The sequence below is a fragment of the Anas acuta genome, chromosome 4, assembly GCF_963932015.1.
Source record: "Anas acuta chromosome 4, bAnaAcu1.1, whole genome shotgun sequence".
Taxonomy (NCBI): domain Eukaryota; kingdom Metazoa; phylum Chordata; class Aves; order Anseriformes; family Anatidae; genus Anas; species Anas acuta.
The window spans coordinates 17,288,435-17,310,919 of NC_088982.1; the positions used below are offsets into that span (position 1 = coordinate 17,288,435).

The following is a 22,485-nucleotide window of genomic DNA, read 5'->3' on the forward strand; positions in this document are numbered from 1 at the left end:
TAGATTTATAAATGGATAACAGATGTTAAAAAACCCTGAAGCATTAAGAATTAAAGGAACTTCAGTGATATCATTAAAAAACGAGAGATCAAAGTGAGCAGGGAAACCTAATCTGAATATTCTTAGAAAAGAGGAAGTCTTGTTCCTTACCATGAGAACTGCAGTGACTCAAATCATTCTGGCCATATTACAGTGGTGATTGCCCTATGTTGAGCAATATGAAATATTCAGCTGGACAGTGTAGCACACTGTGGCATAGGGAGTGATCCTGCTTTAGCGTGGGAATAGATTGTGTCTACTGTTTACAGCATCTGGGTCTCTGGGGAGTCTACAGAGCAAATGCAAATTAGTACACAATGCAGAGAGAACCTGCAGTTCTGTCATCTAAATTCTTCTCATCTGCTTTGTGCTCCTCAGCATAGTACTGATGCATACTGCTACTGATAACATACTACATTGGCTTCACCATCTGTAAAAGAAGGTTAATAGTACCTTTCTCAGATCTGAAATATCATTTCTCATCTGGGAATCAGGTGGAAATGATATGACTAGAGGTAATGATTTACAGAACTAATGCTAGAATTTATAATTCAGGTTTCTGGTCATCACAAGGAGATAAATATTCACCTAGATACATATTGGCTACTGCTGATAGTATTGGACTCCTTTTGTATCATAATTATCAAGAGGAATAGCTGCACTGGATGCTTTACTGAGGAGTAGAAACAAAAATAATTTAATAAATATGAGACTAAGTTGTTTATTTCATAGTCAAAAATGCTGCAGCAGGTTTTTGGTATTTTTTTTTTTTAACAGCAAGATATTAGACTGAATTGTTAAGCATATAATTTTTAAACATTTCTTTATTTTGTTTGTCTTAATTGATTTGTAGACCTGCCAAAAAGCCAGGCCTTGATAGAAGGACATGAGAACCCATTTAGGTATAAAATTATCTTCATAAATAAATGATAGAGTACTGCAATTTGTAATACAGTAACTCTATAAAGCCTAACATACATCAGTATTGTAACAATTAAAGGGATAAGCCCCATTTGGCTGATAGGAAATGTACTTACTTGTTTTGGTATATTAATATATGTGCTGAATGTGAGATAAAAAGTGTTGAGTTAGAGATTAAAACATTCGTGTTTGTTTAGTAAGCTCATGCTATGCTGTGGTATATTTCTACCATCATGGAAATTTGAATTCCAAACAGGCTTTAGTAGGTTCAGTTCACCTGAGATTTTACTTACAGAGGAACTGTCTCTGCATGATGCTTTCCCTGCATTTAGACCATAAAGTAATACTTCAGCAGCATCTCTATTGCTGAAGATTTGTTTGATTGATTTGATTGGTTTGATTTCCTCTGTGAAGTTCTGAAAATAATTTTTAAGCTTCCTAGTACACTAAAGCTGGAGGTTGCTGAAACATGCCTCTGTAGCATTCAGAAAAGGTCTTAAAGTCCTGGTCATGCTGAAACCTTGCAGTTGAGGAATACAGTTTTCCTGATAGTGTGACAATAAATGAAGGTTCATAAGAGGAGTGAAGAGAAAATCTAATCAAAAGTTTTCCATCATAGCACAAGCCATCTAATATGGAAGAGAAATACATATTTGTATTTCAAATTTACAAAACAGAAAACTGTTTGACATTTTAGGAGTGAAATCCAAATCAGAGATCCAGCAAAACAGAAGAAAAATTACCTTGCCTTTTCAGTCTGTCCTCTTCACATTGTAAAAACCCACTGCTACAGTAGCTTTTGCAAATGCAGGCTGTTGTCAGCATTCTCTCAAGGTCCTCAAAATAAAGTTATTTTGGATGTGAGAGTTTTTTCAAAGTTTAATGATAATATAAAATAATTTCTCCATCCATTTCTCAAGACACAATTGGAACATGTGGCTGTGGCTCACTTCTACTCTGCTGTCATGTCATAGTATGTTATTGCTTTCCTTCAGGAGCTTAGGTTTTCCTTCTGGTGCCTCCCAGTGAGGCTGATTACTTCTTTCCTTAACATCAAAACCAGGGGAATAAATAGGGGCTTGTGCAAACCTGGGCCTAGCTCTGGAGTATATTAGATATTTTAGATGGGATGCCCCATTAAGGACACTATTGCTGGAAAAGTGTCTCAGGCCATGCAAGTCCTTACAGATATCTTAATGATCATCTTAATGGTGCTCATCAGTGAGCATCCTATGTTGATATGTTTCATATGCTCCGTTTGAAAAGAATTGCTTAATGAACAAGTAGTGTCTGTTTTTTCCCCACCTAAATCTCTGTACTTTTTAAGGTATACACAGATAGAAAGATATTGTGGGGACACTGGATCATAAGCTGGAAGAAGCAAATCACAGTAAAAGCAACTGAAATTGAATGAACCATTTGATATTCATAAATGAGTTGTTCAGTTATTTAGTTTTATTTCAGGGTAACCTATAATTGACAGTTATGTTCATAAGAAAAGCTGTTAAATGTCTGCCAAAATGCATGTTTGTTTGTTTGTTTGTTTTACCACGATCTTTGTATTGCAAGTGAAAGTCTCCAAATCCAAACTCATATATTTGATTTTCAGTTAAATAATTTACAGCAATTCTCATTCTGTTCATTCTTTGCTCTTTCGTTTCTCTGTAGTCTTATTATGTGAGACTGTTTGCTGCCCTGTGTGGGGTTTCATGCGGAACATAATTAGCTATTGTTGAAAATATTCTTTTCCAGTAAGAGAGGAGTACTAAGCAAGGCTTACTTTATTTGTTTCAGAAATAGTTAAATAATTATTCAGGTCCTTGATCATGGAACGATCTGACCTTTTGAACTGTTTTTATGAACCAACATAAATAAACTGATAAGTATTCAATACTTTGTTTGACTCAATGTTTCTGCCTTTGCCTTTAAAAAATCAAGACACATTACTCATTCCCAGTACTCAGTATTTTTACAAAGTAGAGAATGGCAGTATAGATTTATGATATCCCTGGTCAGACACTGAGGGAGGTTAAACCGTAGAGGAAAATAAAATTACAAGTAATTAAATTTACAAGCAGGTTTGCCATCTTGAAAAGATTTATTGTTTTAGAACGAACAATGGTTTTAGCCACATAAGAAAACTGTGATACCTTCACAGTGCGTGATATAGATATTATACATGGTGTTTCAATTTATGTGATTAAAAATTTAGCATTCCTTTTAAGGTTGAATGGGATATTCAGCTGGGAACTATACATGGTGAGTAATAAAATAGCTGCAATGCAGTACTGTCTGCATTTTTTAAGAGCTGAAGCACTCTATCAGGCTCATTAATATCAGGTTATCTGAGGGCTTTATCCTCAGATAAAGAAACAATAGCATATATAACTTTTCTAGTTTTTCTGTGAGAAGAGATTCATGTGTATGTGACATTCATACCAATGTTATATTGTTACAAATTTCAAATGTTAACAGGATTCTATTTTTTTTCCCCTGATATACTTCTACCTACTAACCAGTAAATATGATAAATAGAAATATATTATTTCCATCCTGTTTCTTAGAAAGGATTCAGTAGTAACAAGGTTTTTACAAAGTCTTTCTGCTATTTCATCAAAGCATTATGTATCATGTTTACTAATGTATTCCACAGGAAAAAAAAAAAAATAATAATAATTAAAAAATTAACCAAATACATAAAAATGAAGCTGATTTTTTTTTTTTTTTTTTTTGCTTTTTGTGGAAGCTGGAGGTAATAGGCTTATTATTATCATTTTAATTTTTATTTTTTTTTTTTTTTGTATTTTGTCAGATTTTGAAAAAGAGAGATTTGGCATAATTATTTAATTATCTGGCATAATTTCAAATTAGTCAGATTCTACTGTTGTGCCATTGCAAATATCAGATTGAAATCCTTAATCTTTGGAAACAGGTTTAAAAGCTGAGGTATGTGCAATTTAAAACGAAATTATATTTTCTGTAAGTGTAATAATCCCTGAGTTTCCTTCATTACTGATCTGAGAGACACTATTTATTGCATGTGTATGTGCTTTTATCACTTGGGTTTTATTTATTTATTTATTTAAGTAAATTATTTTAGTAATGTCATTTAGGTGCAACATATTTAGTCTCTGACTTAGAAATATACACCTGACCTTCTGTGCAGAAAAACAAAAATGTAAGCAAGCTTTCTGGAGAATCAATACAGCTGGGCAAAAGTTCAGACCTCTTTGTCACCTTTTGGCTTCATGAAACTAGCCTGAGAGCAATCTTTAAGGACATTCCACACTAAAAGATACTGAAGTTATATATAACTGTTCTGGCCCTGAAAACTTTTTTGCTCATATATGAGCAGGGCAGTACATTGAAGGCTGGGTGATTGAGGGCTCCACGCAAGCCAGCAGATGACATGATGGAAGCCCTCGAAGTTGCACTCAGTAATTTTCTGAAAGGGTCAATGGCTAAAATGCTCCACTTCAGACTTAATAATTTGGAATGTATCTCTCTAGAAGTGACTTAACATGTTGAGTTGAGAACAATTAATTGAAAGAGGCCCATAGGACAACTAGGAACTGTGTTAAGATGAATTTGATAAAATGTGTTATGTCATTGTGCTTTCTTTCAAAAACTCTGTAGGATATTCTTGGCTTTTTCACTCTAGTTTTATACAATATATTTTGAATCAATTCTGCTATTCCACAGATACACTTTTTTTTTTTTTCTGTGTGAAGTCTTGGACTGTTGTAATTACAAAGACTAATTTCTTCTAATGACAGTATCTTGGTCAGATTGTTGGTTTCAAATATGAAGGCAGGTTCACGCCTCTCAGAAAAACAGATTTGTTCTTGTAAAAGCAGGATGCTCTGTTCTTCAATGGCTTAAATTTTGTTTAAATTCATAGAGCCCATTTTATTTTAGGGTTTCCAAGTGTCATCATAAATGATACTGAGTGTACAGACATAATCAAATGCTGTCTCTTTTTGAAATGAGAAATGAAGGGAGCTAACACAGTTGTTAGTGCAGGAAAATAATGCCCAGCGGGCTGAAAAGGAGGAGGTTTGCGTTTTTATTGCAAAACATAGGCTGCAATGTAACTGTAACAGAATGACCTGCAAAACTGTCTGGCTTTATCTACAAAATATTTTTTTTTCCCCATTCCCACTTTGTCCTGCTTGTGGCTTTTGTTTTGTTTTGTTAGCAATCTAAGAATTGCAGTGGAATGAGCTAAAACATCATAAAATAAATAAATAAATAAATAAACAGTAACTGGTTACTGAGTCCTTGGTCTGCAGTGTGAAGTGTAGGTGTAGTTTATGCAAGAATAAAAAGTTAAATGTTTGTTTAACTCAAGGTTTTTATAAGGAAGCCTCTTTAGAATGAGCAGATGAAAACTTGAAGCAATCAATAAGTAATTACTAAAAGCTTGCCTATTACAAATAGGTATATATCTTATGTTGAAAATTGTATTTTCTTTAAAAGAGAGGTGGAATTTTGCAGTGAAAAAATTATTTAGTAACTTCTGTTACTTAAACAATTATGAGAATATTTCACAAGCCAGGAGATGCATTGCAAAAAAAAATAATAAATAAAAAAAAAATCCTGGAAAAGACTTTTGCCAACCTTACTTAGCTATCCGCATTTAGAGGGATGCTTTAAACAGTGCCTCTTACAGAAAGTTAGAGAACCTTTGCAATGATGCAATTTATATTTCAGATGTGCTAAAATTAGCAGAGAATACTGCACTTTAGTTTGCATGAGCCTGTGCTACATGTAAATAATGCTGACTGCATGGATCCAGCTGGCTCTTTCACATGTGTGTACACGTGTATATACACACATCTCAGTGTATGGGTTATCAAGGAACCTGAGTTGTTAATACCTGTTACTTTTTAAGTCCTTGCACTTGCTGTAAGATTTGTATTTAGCCAAAGAAAGAAAGATTCTGACCATTTATATTTTTATTAGTTTTTTAAAATAGTTTATGTATTGTCTCAATTTTGCTCATCTTCCACTTTTTAATTCTAAAAAATGGTGAATGATGATAATCTATTAACTATCATAAAAAGTGTAATGCATCATTACCCATTACCTCCTGCAGCATATATTTATGAATATGGCAGTGGTTTACACAGATATGTACATATATCTGTATTATAAAGTAATCATCGATCGTGATAAAAATCTGTATTGTTAACCACTTTATACACAATTTCTATATTGGTAAAATGTATTAGTTAATTAAAGAGAAGTGTAAATATAGATATTTGCTGTTTATATTTGTAATAGAATTTTTTGAAGGAAGTAGGTTGTTAAATCATGTTACCATAAATGCTGAAGGCTGCTCTTTCACTCATTGCTATTGAATTTATTGTCAGAGCAAATGCAGTCATATCCTATTTCAAGCTTACTTAGGTGGCTTGAAAATTAAATCACAGCTCACAGATTCTCTTGTTTTTCACACACTGTTAATAATAGCTAAATCTGGTCTAGTTTTAAATATACTTTGCAAGGTATTGCAGTACAGTATACAGTGTTGCTGAAGATATGAAAGATTTAGTAAATAAAACTGACAATGACTTGGATAAAATAAAATTGCTGTCAGTGTAGGTAGAATTATTTTCAAAAGGATTATGTTACATAAATTTTACTAAAGTCAGGCAGTGTGGGTTTTTATAAAGTCCTCAAACTATTTTTTGAGTTCATAAATCTGAAAGAGATCTTCAGGAGTGATTCCTAACAACTAGAAATCTGAGCTCATTCTAGATTACATTTTAGGGAAAGAATATGTTAAAAGCATGACTGTATAATTATAACTAACGATTCCTTCTTGATCATTTCAGCTCAGCTACATGTCTTATTTCTGTGCACTGTTTTGCAATGTTTCCCCTAAAAGCTCTCTTCTAAGTCATCTAAAAGTTGTCTCTAGAAAACAAGACATTGAAAAACGTTACTGTTAGGGACTGGAGTGCATGTAGATTGTGATTTGGAGTACTTGGTGTGCTTGTGGAATGAAGCTCCTGCTTTGATTTTAGCAAAATGAAATCTAGCCAGCCACAAGAAAAATTATCTTAAAATGACTTAAAATCCTAGACAGACCCAACACACAGACATGACCTATGTGCATCAGATTTGTTTCAGAATTCTATTCAGATACTCAAGCAAGCCTCTTCTTGTGTTCTCCATATTTTCCGTAGATATACACATATCTGACGGCCTCCAAAACTATATACAATGCTATATGAAATCTATATAGCAATGACTTATATAGTGATTTATATAGATACTTTAATCTATTGATCATATCCTGTTGCACTGAACTACTCTTAATGGGGTATAAGCACTTGCACCATAAGTGAAAAGCCCTGAATTCTACTTTTTTTCTTTTTTTCTCCTTTTTGTTTGTTTGTTTTGTTTTGTTTTTACTTCAGTTTTGTAGATTTTGTTTCTAATATGGAACTGGTAAAGACAAAAATATTTCTAAAATTTGGAAAAAGGGTTGTGTGTGTGTGTATATATATATATATATACTGATGGAAAAAACATGAATAAGAATTTTAATAAAACATTTTGGAAAAGATACTAGTTTCAGATAGCCTGATAAAGCTGGTTGCAGGATTTTTTGTTTGGTTTTGGGGGTAGGGTTGGGAGAGCATCAATGGTGCTTCTCTATCTGCTGCTAGATGATTTTTAAAATATATGGTTCTTGGCATTTTGAAACAAAATTCTAAAATATATTTATCTGAAACATTTAAACAGTTTGATAGCTGTTGTTTCTCAAGAGCTTACTGCTACTTATTTTTGCATGTTTTTTTCCATGCATAAAACTGAACATTGGACATGTCATGTGTTTGAAATGGGTTGAAAATTGAAATCAATCAGTTAAAAATGAAATCAGTTTGGCCTTCATTGTTAAATCATATAATGCTTCTACTTTTTCTTTGGCATATTCACTGTTGCTTTGTAAGGAAGCCATCTAGTACAACAAGGATAAACTAATTTGAGTATTACTGCTGCTGCTTTTTCTTCAATTACAAATCAGTTAAAGTAATAAAATAAGCTTCATCAGAAGCATTGATTGAACTGTAATGGCTAAAATTATTTTCCTACTTTTTGTTGCTGTTGTTACATGCAGAAAAAATATATATGGCAGATTTTAAGTTTCAATTTTTATTTTTTTTTGTTAGTGATCTTAGTGAAAATCAGATTCAAGCTATACCAAGGAAGGCATTCCGTGGGGCAGTAGACATAAAAAATCTGTAAGTATTTTCCTCCTTCTCTTATGCATTCTGTTTATAATGCTTTGTCAATACAGTGTCCTTTTGTTCTATCAGATATCTTTTTACCAAATACTTTTATAGCTGCTTATGGAATCTCTGTGTAAAACCAACAGATATCACTTGTGTTGGCAAAATGTTTTAATGCATCTTAAGCATACTAAAATTACCCAATATGAAAATTTAAACATTGAAATTGAGTTGAATACAACTAGGCATTGTAAGTATTTGTTTAACCTAACCTGAAGTTCATATTTGAATGTCAGGTTAGTTTAAACATTTCATTGTTCCACATGAAGAAAAAAAAAAATTGTCCTGGTCTAGGAGTTTGCCTTTTGTTCACTTGGATAAGAGAAAGAAAAATCAAGCTATTATCTAGTTTTAGTCTCTATTATTATTATTATTATTATTATTATTATTATTATTATTACTTGTGTAATTACTTTTCTTACACAGTTTTCTTTTGTGGCAAAGGAACTGTTTTCTGAAAGCTAGGTTCTAGCTTTTCTGGAGATACTGACCCTGAAGTTCATGGGCAAGTTCTGAATTCTCAGGACTTCCAAATGAGAGAACATGTTTCAAGAGTTTCAAGAAAAAAGAAAGCAGTGACTTTTTGACTTTGTGTTTAGAGTAGTGAGTCAGTTTAGTGGACTGAATGAGCTGAATGGCCTGGAGGCTGTGATGAACTTCCATAGTAGGAAACCTAAGGTCATCCATCCAGAAGCTATAACTGCAACTGTAAGTTGGGGGCTCGTCACTTGTAAGCAACCAACAAAAACAGAGGACACACATTCTACTGGATTCAGAAAAGACTGTGGAGTTCCCAATGTGATCCAGCTGTGAAAAAATATGCTGGCTGTCCTATGTGACATCAATAAAAATAGGGAAGTATTAAGCCATTAATGAGGTGGTTTTCATGTAATTTCCTTTAAAATAATTTTATGCCAATAGCAGTTATCAGGGTTAGAGAAAGATTAACTTTTGTAGTTAAACTTTGAAAATGTAGTGCTCCATGATTATAATACAACTACAAGATAATATGTTTAATTAATAAGATATTATAATACAACTACAAAAATATGTTGTATTTTTGTTTTTTAATTTAAACACATTTGTGATACTGTCTTTCCCTACAATAAAGTCCTACCCCATCTCACTGGAAAATCTGTTATGTTCAAATATGCTTAAAAACATGTAAGCACAGTTCAAAGTAGTTTTGTTACTTTGTTTAAATGATGTTTTACGAGTTTCTACTCAGAACTGGTGCCAGCATTATTCATGGGTTAAGAGAGGATTGGCTACAAGGAGAAGCCTACTTTTTTGTGTATGTTCTGTTATATTTGAAAATTGATACAGCTAAAGAAAGAAACTTTGGTAGTAAAAATAAAAGCATCATTGAGAATTTTCTCATGGCAATGCAGTATTTTAGAATATAATAAGTATACTTATATATAGTGAGATAGCTCCAGTCAGAAAATGAGTTGGGATGCTAACCTTTAGCTAAGATAGTATTTATATCTTGGTGTATATTTTCATGGTAAGGAAACTGCATTATGTCTAAAATGTGCATAAAACAGTAGATCTGCTCTTTAAAGCCTTTCTGTTTTGGAAGAGAATTCAAACAAAACTCACATAAAGGCTGTAGCATTGCTACAAAGTCCAAATCTGATATGTGGCATATAGTTTATAGTTTTGTGACAGCAGGAAAACTACAGAAATATCCTTTATTGGTGATCCCAGAAAATAAATAAATAAATAAACAAACAAACATATAATCTGAAATACTTATGATCAGTTGAAACCTCTAAGAAACACATCCCTCTATATTCTTGGTCATACACCTAGTGTTGTGTGAGGTATAGGTGCATCAGAATGAAACATGAGTTCCTGGGGTGAGCCACATGGAGTCTAGCACATCATTTGTGCAACTAGGTCACATATTCAGAAAATGAATGGTATTTGTGCATTTTCCACAAGCTTAGTCAAGAGAAAGAGAGATGTGAACCCTAGCCTAGGTTTTTATATTATACTTAGAGAACGGTGATTGTAAGAATTGTACTTTTTTATTTCATTGTCCAAGAAAAGTAAGGAGACAATAGATGAGTGATGGATGTAGAAAGCATCACTTTGCAAACAAAGAAAACCATGAAATGAAATAATATAGCATCTATGGAATGATTATACTAAAGTCCTGAAACTACATATCTATATTACTGAGAACTGTCATAAACAGAATTCGTTATTTGTTCTAATTTCACTGTTTCTTCTGTAATTGCCTAGTAGTTAAGCATACTGTTAAAGATACTAACTAAGCTTGTGGAAGAGAGGTGGAAATAAAAGGAGCAAATAAACCTGCATTAGAACACTGTAAACTCAAGTTTTGCTTTGTCTAACATTAGATTAATTAGGATATAAATTGAAGGGGCTTTTTTTTTTTTTTTTTAACGCAATGCATGATAAACAAACCAAACATTAATTCTAGTAAGCAATTTCAAAGACAGTTAAAGCTCACAGAAATTGAAGTGGTTATATATTTTATTTTGCTAAATGGACATTCAGCTTTCTTTCACTTCCCCTAAATATTTCCCCCCTTGTTGGAACATTTTGGGAAAGATTCCGTGGTTGCCAAAGAATGTTGTCCTAGTCTTCACAGAACAAAAGGAATTAGATGTTAACTCAGATTATCTGAAGGAAATTGATTCCTTTAAAGTTGATGATACCACTAGGATCTTTTGATTTCCTGCTAATATGTTCATTCTAGAGTCCTCTTGATGATTCTTAGAAGAAGCTGCCCAGTTCCCATGAAACGTGGATATATTTCCTTTACGGGCATCTTAATATTTACAGGATAGATTCTGTAGAAGATAAACAAATAGAGAAAGGCATTCTGAGGAATTACAGCCCCAGTGACATGCCCCACCATCATAGTTAAGAACAGCGAGAACAATAAAGTCCGTCTCCACAAACATACTAACTGTGCCCTCCCATTAGGCACTTATAGGCTATAAGATCCCATCCTCCTTCACCTTGCGTTTGCCCTTTCTTCTTAAGGCTGAACAGGTACAGCTCTTGCAGACTCTCCTCAGACATCACCTTGGTGGCCCTGGTCAGACTCACCCAGTGTCCATCTTCTGCTGGGGAGGCTGAAGCTGAGACCAGACACAGTACTGAGGTGTGATCTCCTAAATGAGAAACAGATAGGAAGGATCACTTCCCTCATCACCCTGACTTCACTCTCACAGCTGCAGCACCATTGTTGCTAATGAGTCAAGTTCTTCAAAAAACATGCCAACAAATGAGGGAATCTTAGTTTCTACAGTTTTCTCTGACTAAAAACACAGTATCCAGTATTGATTGTTCAAATTCTAAAAGTATAATTCAAAAAGCTGCTCCTGACTTGGTGCTTCTGGGAGAGAAATTTGCATCAGGAAGTTAGGTTTTCCACTTCAGAGAATGCAGCGAAACCTTCTGTGTTTGTTTCTTTGTTAGTTTGTTTTAATATGTTGAAATTATCATATAAATTAGAAATTAAATACATGTTTTTAATATACACATTAATGATGATGGTGATACAGTACTTATGGCAGAATTGTGATAGTAAATATACGCGATGTCAAAATAATACCAAGAACAGGCAACACTTTGATCATATCTCCATGCCAGTATATTGTGTCCTGTTTTTCTTGTCCTAGTCTTGTCTCATCTTAGACTACTCTGTTTTTCAGTGTCTTTGTGTCCATTTGGTTCCATTTTTTTTCCAGCAACTGGGGACAGTTGTGTCCTCTTGAGAATTTTTATTCCAGCAAAGGCTGCTAAAGAGGGACTGTGTTCTTCTACCCCCTGTAAAAGAACATAAAGAAAGAGCTTATGGGGACAGTGGCTCCTGGGTCAGAAAAGAAAGGGGAAGCAGACAGTCATGATGTAGGTAATGATGGTGGTGGATCATAGGGATGCTGTTGGATACTATGGCTGTCACCTCATCTTTGAGGTGACATCTTCGTCCAAAATCTTCAATAATATTATGATACTTGCTGTTTCTCCAAGGCCTTTTTGGGCCTATTGTGAAATATTTAAAGTTAGCCTTGTCACTAAAGGCATAACTGAATTTTGTAATTATCTTGATTGGCAATGACTAGATTTCTTGAAGTTCAATTTTATTAACAGTTGAAGGCCTGCTGAGAGTCCTGCTGGAGGTGTTCTCTTACTGGTTTCTTCTTAGATTATGCACAAAATTCCACTGCAACTGAAAGTGTATGTCTGCTCATCTGCACAAGTGCTAATCCAAATGCTATAATAATTTAGAATCGACGTATTTCTAACCCCTACTACTAGTCAGAAACTTAATTCAAATACTTGTCTGTACAGCTACCCATATTTCAGGTACACATCAAGAAGAATTTTCACTGGATATTAATATATTCCATGCATGTTTAAGATTTTTGGTAAAGTCAAAAAAATTCTCTGCAGGACTAACAGAAAGCATAGGTAAACTTTTCCAGTGATGCCTAAAACTGTTGTTGCCAAATAGATCAGAGAATTTATAATCTTGAGGCAAAAATGTTTTCTTTCTGACTGTTTCAATAAAAGACCATTTCAACACAGGAGCCAAATGCTATTATTAAGACTACTTACCTAAAAATTAGCCTGCTGAAAAATGTTTCCTTTTAGTCACAAACAAATCACTTATGCATTGTTAATTGTGTTTTTAAATCAGGCTTTGAAGGTGAGTTTCAAATCAGAATTCTCTGAAAGCATATTGAAAACTTTCTTGCAAGTGTTCTTCTGGCACTTGAAACACCAATGAAAAGTCTGAAGTGGTTAAAATTTAAAAATCTGTCCAAAACTGGTATTTATTTGTATAACAGTACATAAGTGAATAAAACAAACCTGAGAATAATGCAAATTCTGTTTGAGGACTTGAATCTTGGAGAAAATTAGTTTATGCTTCTATTGACCTTCTAAGATACACACAGAACTTGACTGAACTCTCGGGAGCCTTTAGGCCTTTACACATCTCCACTACTTTGGAAAGCGAGACTGCCTTTGCTTTACTAAACATATTCACGCTGAGAGGAGACTTGCAAGGACTATTTTTTTTTTTTTTTTTTTTTTTTTTTTGTAGAGCAACTAACTAGAAATGGCTCTACAAGTAAAGATTCTATAATTATTATTTAAATAAACTGTTCTAACAACTTTCATGTGATATGTGCTTACCCTGTGTTCCACACTAGAATAGGAACCTATTTGCTCCCCCATTTGTAACAGTCTTGAGGCTGTTTGCCATCTAACTGGCTAAATTAAATAATTTCTGTGAAGTCATACTTATGTCATAATATCTTTGCATTACATTAATTACAGATGTTTCATTATGTGGTTTTGCTTCTTTTCACACAAGTCTTCTATTTCTTCTTGTTATCATTATTATTTTATTTTTCATTTTCTTCCTGGAGAGTATTTGTGGATTTAGATAAATGAAGTGCTCAGTAATTTTGAGAGGATGGATCTATAAATCTTTTCTCCTTTTTCTTATAGTTTATTCAGTATGTATGCCTAATTTAGAGTTTTTTGTTTGTTTGTTTTTTGTAAGCTTTGCTTATTAATTTTGGGTTAAAAGAAAAAGTATATATTTGGTATATAATGTATATTAGAATATTATGCATTCAAAATGTTTTACAAGACGTATTAGGATAGAACAAAATGAACTACATTAGCAAGTGCATGTAGATAAAAATACTTTACCTCTGAATAATAGAAATAAACAGACACAGGGTACAAACAGTTTTCTGAAGTTTGATTAAAGACTTAGAATAAATTTTTGCACAATTATGTTACATCTTTCTCAGCTAATACCTCTGAAATTATCGATCCCTCTTGAAAGTGAAATTGAGAGGGGAATTGAGAAATAGGAAAGCATAACCCAGTTTTGTTATAAAAAATACAAGGAAAAATTAAAATAGTGACTGTTTCCAAAAATTCTATTGCAATGATAAATATTCTGCACTCTGTTCTTTTCCCAAGGAAAAAAAAAAAAATATATATATATATATATATATATATGAAGTACAGCATACAGTGTGCTAAAACTAGAAACTTTTTCTAAATGTTTACTGTTGAGGAAGACACAGCAGGGATCTAGAAAAGTTTCTGACTCTTGCTGATGACTTCTTAAAAATGTTTACCATTAAGTTGATCCATTAGTAGAATATAATTATTTGTGAGCAAAAAGGAAGCTAAATCTGCATGGTGCCTTTCTTGCCTTGGACCACAGTGTGTCCTCAAGTGCTGAAGAGCAGGAGAGTAAAGTAGACATAGACTGAAAATGTTGTAACTTTAAACTCAGCCTCCATGAGGAAAAAATGTTTTCTCTGTCAGTCAGATACAAATTAATTATTTTTTTTCTGTATGAGAATAGAAGTTTTCAAATGTATGCTATGTATTCTGTTAGTCATGAAATACTCTTCTTGTGACATAAGGGTTTTTTTTAATTATCATTATTTATTTGTCATCTGGTAGACAACATATGCTAAAAATTTAAAAAAAAATACAGAAAAAAGAAAGGTAAGATGTATCAGCAAAACCAATAAGTAAACAATATTTTAAGAAACACATTTTTTTATCAGTTGAATGGTCTTTGCTACCCATGAACAGTAACATTTTAAATAGCAGTAGATAGTAAGTATATGAAATACCTGGGTAATGCTGAAAGTGCAAAAAATAATTAATTCTCTGTGACATCTGAAATATTTTGAGTATAGCAGCTGTTGCTTGGCATTTTATGAGCTTTCCAGGAACCACATTGCCCAACATAATTAGCTACTATGTGGAAAGTTGGAGGGAGAAAAGTAGAGGAACAGAGCAACTTTTCGAAGAGAGAAAGTGGTCCCACATAGAAAAGACCCATTGTAGAGATGGTGGGGGAAAAAAAAAACATGAAGAGAGACTGGGGAGTGGGATAGGATGAAGATGGGCCATGGGTATATGTGCTGGTCCATGTCTGGTCAGCTTCTGTTTTTCAGGGCATTTCAGTCATGTGTAAAGAACAAAAGAAATTCTCATGAAAAAAAAAAATGAAAACCAAAAAACATGCTCTAAAATTAAGTTAGTATTATTTGTATAGTCAATAACTTAGTGGAGAGAAAAGCTTTTATTAGCACATAGCGTTATTTTAATATATGGTTTTGAAAGTCATCGTGCTAAAAAAAAAAATGATAAAACATTTAAATTTGAGACATGTACTTTTTTGCTCTCTTGCTTATGTCTGAAGCCACAGTGCTCACGCATTTTGCTCTCAGGAAACAGCCTTACCCCAAATATTCAGACTGCTTCAGTATGTCCATTAGAGAGAAATTATACATTAATGATACACTGATTATGTCTAACATTTGTCTAACATTTTGTTTGCGTTATATATGCAGTATATATCTTTACCTTAACAGATAGTTACTAAGTTACTATTCAAGCCATACACACAGTCTTCAAAGTCAAAGCTACTTTTCATAGCTTAAAAAAAATGTTATGCCAATTGTTCATAGTATTTTTTTTTTATGTATGTATCATGGTGGAAGACCATCTAAAACATGAAAAAAGTAGTATTTTTCAATGATAATTTAGAAACACAGGAAATATTTGTCCTCCCCCATCCGTAAAACTCCCTTCCCCCCAAACCTAAACCAATTCAGTAAAAACAAAGTAATCTTTCTGGTAAGAAAATTTAAATGAAAACAACTCACCATTCACTAAGATAGTGGTAATGGTGATTCACTAAAGGAAGACGTCCAAAGTTTTCCAGGTGCACCACAACTGCTGCCAGTCCAGTGGAAGAAATCTGCCTTTCAGTTTGTGTAGGACAAGATTTGCTCAAGTGCTTACTCTACTGTTAAAAGATTTTCCTTTGTGTATAATATGGATGATTTAGAAGAAGCTGTGTCAGCACTGATTTATACATTGACAGCTAAGGATAATAAGATATGGGCAAACATACAGCTCACCCTTTTACAGATTAACCTGCAGACTGCATTAGGCAAATTCGATAGCATTAAAAGATTTTTCCAATTTGTCTGGAAACAATTTCTCTTTTGTATTGTGTCAAGGGTAACATTTCATGCCATTGTACTAATTTAAATAGCTTTGATAAATTGTTCAAGAGGTTAAAGAACTGTACTGTGTATATATTTTACCTCTTTAAAATAAAAAGGCTATTAACTTAATTGTTAAATGAAATTAATTAGTAAAAATGAAAAGAGCCTGAGAAAGTAGGCTTTAATATTCCAACACTGCAGCACTGGTGCTGTAACATTGCACCAAAATGATTAAAGATCATATTCAGGAAATTATAGTTTGCATTTCAGTATAGCTTTCAGTACAAAGAAACACAGACACCGCTATAGTTATGATAATATTTTATTCCTACATAGTAGTAATTCAGATGAAAAATATCGATGAAACTATAAGAACTTTATAAAAGTTGGACTTCACACTCAACAGTGGGTGTGATGATTTATTAATAAAGTAAAAGGTTATCAGAGATTCAGAAGAATCACAGAAAATGCTTTAGTAAAAGCTTCATTAGCCCTGGTAGCTAATCTATAATTGCAGACAGAGAGGGCAGAGTTCATTTGTATTTTGTTCATTTTCTTAGCAATGTTCACGCATATTTACTCATACATCTTATCTGATACTGACAAGTGTCGGGATTGAAGATCTGGTTGTTTAAAGTGAGATTGTATTTCCTTGCAAGTTGTGCCTCAAAATGCATATTTATAGGAATTATATTTATAGGCAATATTTATAGAAGAAGCTTATAACAAGGGAAATTGGGATTTTGTATTTGCACGGTGGTTAATTTCAGCAGACTTTTTAAAATTGTGCAATATGTACTGTATCAATGTTATGAAATGAAAAAGTAATAGTATTCTTCAGAGAAATGAATGTAAATTTTTCATAACTTAATACTTAAAGATTAATAATGTATGGGTTGGATTGCTGAGTTTTACGTCCAGAATTCAAGTGCTCTGTGGCAACATCCTATCTGCATACAATTGCAGAGAGAACAAACTATGCAGAAAATCACACACTGAGGCTTCCAGCAGAAATGCTAGTTTCATTTGGAGCAGAATTAAAGGATATAGCTAACTGGGTATGTAAATACCTTGAACATTAATATTTCTACATTGGGAAACATTCTAGAAGGCAATTACTGTAAACCCCCACCCTCAGCCCCACACCTCCCATCTGGGGCAAATGCACCCCTAAAAGTGGTCCCTCGCTCGCTCCTGCCAGGGCGCAGGGAATTAACATGCAGCTGGGCTGCTCTGATAAATGGATTCTGTTAGGTCACCGAGGGGATGCGTGTGACATTAAGTGATTTACCGTCCTTTACCTTAATGAAATTGTTTCAGCAAGATGACGCTGAGAGCTTTTAATGGATAGCTTTTCTTGATGTAATGAAATTGCATTCCTTTGGCATTTAATATAAGGTGCAGTTATTATTTACTGGAGCTCTCCTGGAGCTGCTGTTTTGCGCAGACAGTTCAGAACAAAAAGAGATTTCTGTGGCAGCATCCAGGCCGGCATGGTGTATGACAGTCTTAAGCATACGGGTGTATTTGCAAGAGCATTTCAGCTAGTGTGGCCTGGCCATGCAGACCCTTCAGGAGGCTTGCTTCACACACAGCACTGCCAGTGCTCATCTCTTTTACAAATACCTTCCTAATCTGTTTAACAGGCAACTGGATTACAACCAGATCAGCTGTATTGAAGATGGGGCATTTAGGGCTCTACGCGACCTGGAAGTGCTGTAAGTATTTCTTGTATCTCTGACTTTTAGCAAGAGCTTGATATCTGGGGAGTACTAATGCAAAAGCTTATCTGTGAGCTGCAGCCTGGTGTCAGAATGGTCTAGTGAAAAGATGTCTTTAAAATAATCCACTGCAATGTGCTATAAAATGGTAAAATTATCTGGGGAGACAGAGATGCTCCTTTACTCTGCAAGACAACCATACTACACAATTTAAATTAAAAAAAAAAAAAAGTATAATGTAGATACCGTAAGAAAATAATATATTTCTTATTAAAAGGGAAGGGAAGCATTAATGAATCCAATTCTTTTTGTAAATGATACATCACTGTAGAAGTGCTGAATGTTTTCAGGATTGCCTTTGTTGTACAGTCTGACATCAGTTTGATCTTTTAGCCTCTCTACTTAAGGAACAATATACTAAATGTATCTGACAATCTAGATGTCTTCAAAGAGGCACTTTCCTAGCAAAATACTGTTGTTATGTGGTGAGATGTTTAGCCTGTCCATATTAAACAGAAATTTTGATTTTAATTCCTGTGGGTATGTGTATAAAACATATACAGAAAATATCATTTTATGTCATTGAAGGTTTGTAGGTGCAGAATACCCTCTACTCAGAATACAACAAAATACTCTTTTGCATACTTTTTTCTTACTGTTTTAAAGTTGCCCTCAGTGAGGTTAAAGGTAACAAAATTATCATCAGTGACCTCTGACCTGAAAATAGTGACTGTAATGAGCAAAGTGTCTCCATTCCCAAAGAATATGAGACACAGCACACATTCCTGAAATATTTTCTCTGACAGTCAAAATGTCACGTTTTTTTTCTGTGCCCTTTTTTTTTTTTTTTTTTTTTATTAAAAAAAAACTACAGAGTTTACAGTAGTTTTACAGAGTTACAGTAGTTTTAACTACTACTACAGAGTAGTTAAAATTTACTCAGAACATGCACAAATTACATTCTGTTCTGTTTGTTTTTAATAGTTCTTGTTTAAAAGGAAAAAATAAAAAGATTTGGGTAGTGCAAATTATTATTTATTAGTCTCATAATTGTGTTTACAACCATACAGCATATTCTCTATTGTATTCAAATGAGTAATCTCTAAGCTGAAACTGTAAATTCTGTACTTGTTTCCTTGTTCTGGAGTCAAGCTTGTTTGCATTTTATTTGCAGCCTAAAGACAATAGTTAACTGTAGGATCGTTCATACAGTTCTATTATCTTTACAAACTACACTTACTGTGTGTGACAGTTCTGTGCCAGCCAACAATTGATTAAGATTTATTCCTAGTTTTTGTCTCAAGTTCTGGGCACCTTGTCTAAAATGTAAATTATCTGTTAGAGAATTAACATTCCTGCCTCCTTCCATTGTATAGCAGAAGGTCACCTATTGTTCATGCAGCTCTGGATCATCTGCAGCAACACTGTTCTGTATAAAAATTGACTGTTGACTGCAGTTCTGAAAAGTTCAGAAGATTCATGGGAAAAAAAAAAAAAAAAAAAAAAAAAAAAAGGCAGATCTTGAACTCTCAGAAGCTAGAAAGGGAGACCAGAATCCTAAAACCTAGGACTTTTCTCCAAAAATACTCTGGAACTCTTCTTTACGTCAAGATGGCAGTCTTGGCTTTAACGCTCTTAACTTAATGTTACCAGTCTTAACAGTGGCAGAAGCTCTGTTTCTGTCCTCTGAGTTGATCATAGGTTACTGGGGTCTCTGTTTACTTAGGGTTATTAATGGAATGGTCAAATCACAATGTTTTAACAGGGATTGAAAAGGGAGCCAAAGCGGACCTCAAAGCATGGTCTTATTTCCCCAATAGCCATGTCTAAAAGCAGTACGCCTTGTTCTTCATTAGCCATGCCTTGTAAAAAAAAAGTGTAGTCAGTGTGACATAAATAAGTGTAACATGTTAACATGCTTCTTCTTTACTTCACAGCACTCTCAACAATAACAACATCACCCGACTGTCCGTTGCAAGTTTCAATCATATGCCCAAACTCAGAACTTTGTAAGTAATCCCGTGGAAGCTGGCTGCCATCATTATCAACCCAGTGTGTTCAGTATAACATTTTTTCCTCAATCAAGTTTTGTCAGTGGCCTATAAATGCATATTCAGGAGGAGATGGCATACTCTCAGTCAAAAATAATATTGAGTTTGGTGAGCATGATCTTTGTGTGTGTATGCCAAAAAACCCTAAAAGGTACTGTCAAGTGACTAATATCTGAACTCAGGAGATCTAGAAACATTTGTATTATTTTCACCCCATTTCTTTAGGGTATGGGGTGATGGGAATGTTTTCATGGCCTTTTCCCAACTGGGTGTTCCATAGTGCTGCATTTGTTCACTGAAAAGCTTCACGTTCTTACAAAAAAAAAAAAAAAAAAGGTGGGGGCAGGGGAGATTCTCTTTTATATTTTACAGTTGCATAGAGTAAGAAATTGATGTTTTTTGAAAGTCAAAAATTTGTTTTACTTTGAGCTATTGAATAGGTCACATTTCATTTAGGAACATGGAAGAATCTTTGATTGGCTGTCAGATGTGATAAATGGGAAATCTTTATGCTTTTATTACTGTACTGCTAGCAGACCTAATTAAACTAAACTGGCTCTCCAACATTCTTTGTAACATAAAATTATAGGATCATCCAGTAGTGCTATTATAATTAAAGTTGTGTCAGCATTTACAATAAGGTTCCCATTTTTAGAGGTTATGACTTTTGCAGAATACTTCTTATACTGGAAGAATACTAAAACAAAACACAGTGATAAAAGTGTATATGCAAGTGATACAATTTGGTGTTATTTATTCTGTTTATACTGAACTAAGAATAAATGTACACTGTGTTAATCAACAAAAACAGACTCTCTCAAGGTTTAGTTCTGACACACTGTCAAACAGACTTTCCACTGAAGTGGTAATCAGAAATGAATAGGATGTTCCCATCATAGTTCAAGAGTAGCTTTTGTTGTTAAAGAATTAATTTTGCAAAGAGCCTGTCCATTTTCTTTTATGCATGTTTACTTGCACAAATGTTTTAAATCATTAGTGCTATTGACTTAAGTTAGCATAACATCAGTAACTGAAAAAACTGCACTCAGGTGAGTAGTTCTGTTGACTTCATAACAGACTTGTAACTATTCTCGTTTGGATAAATGCAAGAGCTCTTGAATTGTACTGACCATGGGCTTTTGGTGGCCTCAGTTATATTTTGAGAATAGAATTTCATTTAATTCTTTTGTGTCTGAGACTTGAAAAATTGAGTATCCATCTGTTCCTCTTTCAAACTTTGAAATCCAGTTTATATTCTGAACTCCAGATTACAGTGAATCAAATTAGCAAGTTTTGTTACCATTTACATTTTTTTGTGAGTTATTTTATCTTTTGAATATTTATTTTAGAAGCAAAAGAAAACAGGCACATAGTCCTAGATTATAGGTGTAATATCCCATTTGCAGTCCGAATATGCTTGTATAACCGTATTAATTTCAACGGCATTAGTTCAGATTCGCAATGGTGTTCTTGCCTACAGCTGGCCACAGATTGTACTGAATGTGTATGCTGTATTCTGAGCTATGTTTGCAAAGCACCCGCACAAGAATCAGTGCAGGAAAAGGCATTGCCTTTAATTCTAGTCATTTTTTGTAAATAATTAAAAAAAAAAAAAAAAAAAACAAACACTGAGTTAAAGTCTTTTGGTTTTGTTGGTTTATAGCACAATTCATGTTGCTTTAAGGACTTTCTATGGACTAATTAGACTTCTTGTTTAAATTCTCATTTTCTTGCACTTTCTTTCCAGTGATTTAGTTAGGATTGAGCACATTATCTAAAAGGGACCAAAATGACATTATTCTGTTATGGATGGTTCTGAGTAAGGATTTGATTTATAACCGTGGATGTCTTTTTCTGTAGTTTGAGAAAAATGCAAGAGCCAGGGAAAAGTTAGAGCCAGAGGAAAGTAATTTACCAAATTTAGTGAATGCATTTGTCTGATGTTTTATCAATGGTAAAGTGCTTTCTGCCACTTGGCAAGGAGCCGTGGTCTTGTGTCGGTCTCTGCCAACCAAGAGGCGACTTCCTTAATTCCATTGCTTGCTGCCATTTGGTCTTTAAATTTCAGGCATTGCTTAGGCTGTATTTCCCTAGGAGCCAAAAGCAGCTAATCCCCCTTTCTGCGATTAAACAAAAAGAGAGGAAATCAGAAAAGGGATGTGAAAGAAGGTGTTTTATATTGAGTTATTACTCTGTCTTGTTCTGCAGAAAATGAATATGACCTGTTAGAGGGATTTTTCAGGCTGTTTCTATAGAGACTGATAAAGGACAGACTCAGATGTATCTAATTGGAAACCAAATCTTTTATTAACTCTTCCTTTTTGACAGTATATTATCACTATAGGACACTACAGTGATATGTTACTTTGGACATATCTGTGTTATTCATCATTTGTTCATA

At 33.8% G+C, this 22,485-nt stretch overlaps 1 protein-coding gene across 7 annotated transcripts in view; it reads left to right on the forward strand.

Moving 5' to 3' along the window:
• SLIT2 (slit guidance ligand 2) overlaps nucleotides 1–22,485 on the forward strand; it is a 255,689-nt gene that overhangs the window by 138,993 nt on the left and 94,211 nt on the right. For all 7 annotated transcript variants that reach the window (XM_068680008.1, XM_068680003.1, XM_068680007.1 and 4 more), the window contains 3 exons: nucleotides 8,145–8,216; nucleotides 17,959–18,030; nucleotides 19,971–20,042. In XM_068680008.1, the coding sequence (XP_068536109.1) occupies nucleotides 8,145–8,216; nucleotides 17,959–18,030; nucleotides 19,971–20,042 (216 nt within the window). The remainder of the gene's footprint in view (nucleotides 1–8,144; nucleotides 8,217–17,958; nucleotides 18,031–19,970; nucleotides 20,043–22,485) is intronic.